The sequence below is a fragment of the Henckelia pumila genome, chromosome 2 (genome assembly GCF_033568475.1).
Source record: "Henckelia pumila isolate YLH828 chromosome 2, ASM3356847v2, whole genome shotgun sequence".
NCBI classification, from domain to species: domain Eukaryota; kingdom Viridiplantae; phylum Streptophyta; class Magnoliopsida; order Lamiales; family Gesneriaceae; genus Henckelia; species Henckelia pumila.
The window spans coordinates 132,287,036-132,292,360 of NC_133121.1; the positions used below are offsets into that span (position 1 = coordinate 132,287,036).

The 5,325-nt window shown below is 34.5% G+C and overlaps 1 protein-coding gene across 1 annotated transcript; it reads right to left on the reverse strand.

Moving 5' to 3' along the window:
* Nucleotides 1-560: 560 nt before the first annotated feature.
* Nucleotides 561-5,093, reverse strand: LOC140881616 (probable aspartyl aminopeptidase). The gene is made up of 11 exons (XM_073287070.1): nt 4,931-5,093; nt 4,359-4,494; nt 3,843-3,921; nt 3,543-3,745; nt 3,391-3,460; nt 2,487-2,606; nt 2,156-2,311; nt 1,736-1,909; nt 1,443-1,517; nt 1,219-1,359; nt 561-1,001 (listed from the first exon to the last, which is right to left on the reverse strand). The coding sequence occupies exons 1-11, from the start codon at nt 4,998-5,000 to the stop codon at nt 777-779; spliced, it is 1,449 nt and encodes a 482-aa protein (XP_073143171.1). The 5' UTR covers nt 5,001-5,093; the 3' UTR covers nt 561-776.
* Between the last annotated feature and the right edge of the window lie 232 nt (nt 5,094-5,325).

The window sequence follows — 5,325 nt, forward strand, 5'->3', positions numbered from 1 at the left end:
CAAGACATTTATAAGTATTTTCGTGTTTTCGGCTTTGGATTCTTTAAAATATCACGAGATTTTTTAAAAAGTTGATAAATAAGTTCATGGATTCACTCAAGGTATAATTGGAAAGAATTGAAATCATAATAAATGATAAATGGGTTGATTTAAAAATTCCGCGTGATATTCAAAATATTTGTAAATATAAATAAATTTTTCTTAGAACTGAAATATTTATTTATTGTAATAAATGATTTTTTTCCCCAGCGTATTCTCATTTTATTACGTTATATTAAAATTTTCCGGTAAAGCGTCCATTGACCATTAATTACATTACCACTTCAAAGTTTTAATATATTTTTTCTGATTAATCTAAATATATATCATCCTGATTAATTTTAGAATTACAAATATTTTCGAATTAGATTAATAAAACAGAAAATAAACAAAACTTCGAATTCTATGAACTCTAATCGTACGATGATGAGCCAAACCAAAGGAATAGGTACCTAATAATAATGATATAAAGTTCAAGAAAATAACAATTTAACATATTATCTCAAATATGTTTAGTGAAAAATGAAAATATGCTTTTATTCATGTTGGAAATAAATTATAATCAACTTCGCTACGAAACTCTGTGAATCAACGAACATTGTTCTCTGTTAACTTATCACACTATAATGATCAAGTTGGTAAAGAAACAGCTTATGCGAACTGCACATCCGCCATAATTTAAACCAACATCCAAACATGTGGAAAAAGAGCACCAAAAACATCCAAATTCAATACACCTAGACGTCGTCTACAGCGAGTTTTGGATCAAGAAGAGAGAACTCCTGGAAGAACACCTTGAAGTGTTCATAAGAATGCTTTACATCATCAACCGCACACATCTCTCTGATGCTATGCATCGACAGTTGTGGAGCTCCAACATCAACAGTGCGGATGCCAACACCGCTCGCCAAAATGGGGCCAATGGTCGAACCACATTGCATATCGTTCTTGATCACAAAATCCTGGATTAAAAAGGGTCTTGTATAAGAGCTACGAATGCATCTATCAGTTTCGAGACATGAGAGTTATTCAAAACAAGTGAACATTCAACTACCATGATACCATATCATAGTTGTAAGTTAAGAACATATTATTCTCAATTTGTTTGCTCACAAATCGCAACTGCCTAGGAAACATCAAATAAACTTGATTTATTGAAGGATATAGAATCTGCCAAACCTGAACAGGAAGTTTGTGCTTGTTAGCTATCTCCCGAAATATGAAGGAAGTTACTGCGTTCGTTGCATATCTTTGGTTTGCGTTGTGTTTGATGACAAGCCCGCCATGCATCTTGGGCTGGTGATTTTCTTCGTGTCGGTCCTGATTAAAAAAAAATAATGCGATGTCAAAATAAAAAAAGAACATTTATACATACTTTCAAATAGAGCGAAGTGAACACTTACCATGTAATTCGGATGCAAGGCATGAGCCATGTCAGCCGATACTAAGAAACTCTTTTGAATAGAGATTGGTAGAAGCTTTTTAAAACACACATTGAGGAAAAAAAAAAGTCATCAGTCAATAAGAACAGAAGCAGGAAAAAAAATATTAAACAAACTTTCAAGCAAACCAAAGGGAATCAGGAATTGAAAAAGATTAAATTCACAATGTAGAGAAACTATTCAGTGCCTGTGGAAATTCAAACAAGCTGAATCAGTAAAGACTTAAAACTAGAAAAGGAGTAATGTGATTCTACCTTTTTATCTGAGTTGAAGGAACTAGTTATTCTTGATAAAGCATCGAGCGTGACTGGGGATCCAGCTCCTTGTGCTGAATTAGAACCAATCTCCTCGTGATCAAACAAGGCCACCATTCTTACTCCAGTCTCATTTTCGAGACTGCTTTCAGAAGATGAAGTATCTATGAGAGCCTAAAACAAAAATCAAACAAAACAAATATAACTAGATGGTAGCTTTTGCAAAACTGCAGTTACTTGTTAAAATGGAAGCTTAGACATTGTCGCCGGAATAATTTGTTCCTTGGAATAACTTTGGTCGATGCTCGTGCTATTGTCATACTTATCACAAGCCTTTTATTATTGAAGGTATCAGCATAATGTGCTATAAAACAAAATCAACAATTTATTCAAGTCAACACACGAGCATGATACAGATACCTTCAGCGAACAAAATGACATGCAGAGGTTATCAAGCCTGCCGGAGAAAATAAATTCCTTGAGCGCACCAGCAATTGTACTTTGTTGAGTATCACAAGCTTGCAACTCAAAATCACATATATCATCTGGTTCACAGCCAGCTTCAGCAGCAATCAGCTGAAGTATAGTGGATGAAGAAACAAAACATCATGATCAAAGCATATATTCAAGATGTCTTTGATAAAGATAAATTGGGAGTAACCACAATATATAAGAATTTGAACTTCCACCGTTATATTCGGTTGATGAAGAGGCAAAAAGATTCTACAATCAAACAAAAAATAATCACAACCTGTAAAAGAGGGAGATGATGCTTTGGATTGCCAGAATTAGTTTCACCCTCAAACTTCTTCCCAACAAGTGATCCACTTTCAACAGAACCGTTTTCAGCAGTTGATTTATTCAGCTCAGCCTGAATTATGGATTATCACATGAAGAGAATCATACCAAAATGAAGCAAAGTAGCCATTTCTTTAATATAAAACCGTATTCCATCAGGCCTGTCATATCTTGGCAAATGTAGATAAACAATGAAACAGCAATATTGAGTTAAAAACGAAGAACTGATTCATAATGCATGAGCTTCAAATTTTAAACCAAAACTTAGAAGAGGGTAGGGGTATTGTGATGTGATAAATCGAGTCCCTGTTTCACGTTGACATTTCTCCCTTATATGATCTCTTTCTGCACATTTATCAGCCTGAGACTTAAGTTCATACAGGCTTATTTTTCACCTATTGAGATAAAACGTCGAACTAGGAATTTCGCTTCTTCGAGAAAGTACATCACGAGAAAAGTAGCTTCAAGAGGACAATTACAGGCCTTTTTCCAGCTTTATGCTACTCAGAGTTATGTCTAGCCCTTGTGGACTTATTAATTTGGTTAAGCGGAAAAAGATTTATCCCTACACCATGACCTCCTGTTAGATATTTAGAATGTAATCATCTGACAACTAGTAACTCTCTTGATAGTACAATCTGATATTTACTAAATCCTCCATATGATGGTAGTCGAGAGGGTTATGAAACTAGCAAATATTGTATGTTGATGTTCCACGTCGGGATAGAAACTTTTCAAAATGGTCATAAGACATAGACAACGAGGTCGCAGACAAAAAATGCAAAGAGAGATGGGTAATTATATCTTTCATGTGAACCACAAAAAGTATATAATCCGTAAGCCATCTTGAAAATTACCTTAACCACTGTGGCCAGAACTGGAGCTAAGTGACTCTGAGTGTTCACCTTGAATCCATCATTAACACCCCTATCTTACAAAGGAAACATAATAAACAAATGCATTCACACTCCAAGATCCAATCAAATGTAAATATTTCCTGCTTAAGCACCTGTCCAAGTGAATCGCCAGAGTCGGGATTCGCATAATGGGCTCCTCAATTCTGACAAGCTGGTGAGTGTATGTTTCTGACCCCTCCTTTTGCTTTCTAATTATTACTCTTCCAGCTACAGACAAGTCACGATCAAACCATGTATGCCATAAACCACCTCCATAAGTTTGCACACCAACTTCCAGGTACCCACCTTTCGATACCTGAAATGACCGTGATTCAAAATTTTAAATCTCTGAATGTGACCCTTATTAACAGAGACATATAAATGCAAACCAGACAACACAAGAAAGTAAATACCTTGGAGACTGGTTTTAATTTCAGGCAAGGACTATCCGTGTGAGCACCGATTATATAAATTCCATTTCCAGCCACATATCTATACCACAAAACAATTGCCGTCATCCATTCAATCCATGTAAGACTTTTCATTACATGCAATTTGCTGCTTCGCAGATGGCTAAAATTAAGTTGACGCATTAGTATTGTGATGGTATGGACTTATTTGAGATCAACCGCAAGTCCCCTGCTTTGATTTCAAAGGGAGTATGCATACGATAAATCAAACTAGTTAGGTGGTCGGTATTATGCTTCAATAATGATTGGTAAAAAATTAATATCACCAAACAACCTTTTAAAATTCTGAATGTCAAAACCAATAAATCTATACCGGAGGAAAACGTCAATAGCAACAAAACTTCCACAACTTATTACGAAGTAGCCTAGGATAATTAAATTATAATTGTGGGAAAGAAGCATCTTTGACACAAAACAATAAAGGGCAAAATAAAGCATATGGAATAATAAGATGCATACTTTTTACCAATTGCAAAGGCAACTATGGTCGAATAATTCCTGGTGAAAAAATATTTCTTTCCAGCTTGTAATTTCCATTCCTCCCTCTCTGAGACTTGCTCATACCCTGCACCTCTCAATCTCTTCTTTGCTTCATCTAATGAATAAAATTACAATAAACTATATCATTAATTACAAGAAATTAATCATCTTCATAAGTACAAACAATTGATTTACAAGACCAAATCTTATTATTGAAATCAACATTTCATGAATATAGTCAACCTTAATAAACAAAAATGTAAAGAAATAATGTGTCTCAACATAAATTTAATAAACAAAAAACAACCCACATCATAAGAGCCGTCGACGTACCAAGATATGACTAATGAGTGATAATAAGATTAGCCCACTACAGCCAGAACCAAAAATCTCCTAACTTTTGCAAATGAGAAAATCTTGTCGAATATATTGGCTTCTCGAGATTTTTTTTTAAATAAAAAAAACAAATCTTTGGCAATCACGACATACTGCAAGTCTTATTTTTTTTGGGTTTTAGAAAAAAAAAAAATCATGAAGATCGAATACATTACCGACGGCGTGAAAAGCTGTGGGGGAAGCGTTCAAGAACTCCACAAGATCGTGTGCTACTGATTTCGCCATTCACTACCCAACTTTTCTAGTGTCACTGCTCCACAAAGGAAAAAGGGAGAATATCTCAAGGCAGGATCGCAAATTCGCAAGTGTATTAAGGAAAAAAAAAAAAAGTATATTGAATTCTTTCATAAAAACAAAACAAAGTCCAAAGCTGGCAATTTTCCAAGTCGTGCCGAAATTGCATTTCTCGAAACCTAATTTTTAAAGCTTTAAAAAAAAATATTTTTCCGTCAAAAAAAGAAAAAAAAAATTCTATTGTATGTTTCTAAATTTTTTTGTTTGGAAAAAAGTAAAGCGTACTCCCTTGAGAGTAAGTACTAAGTAGCCCCGA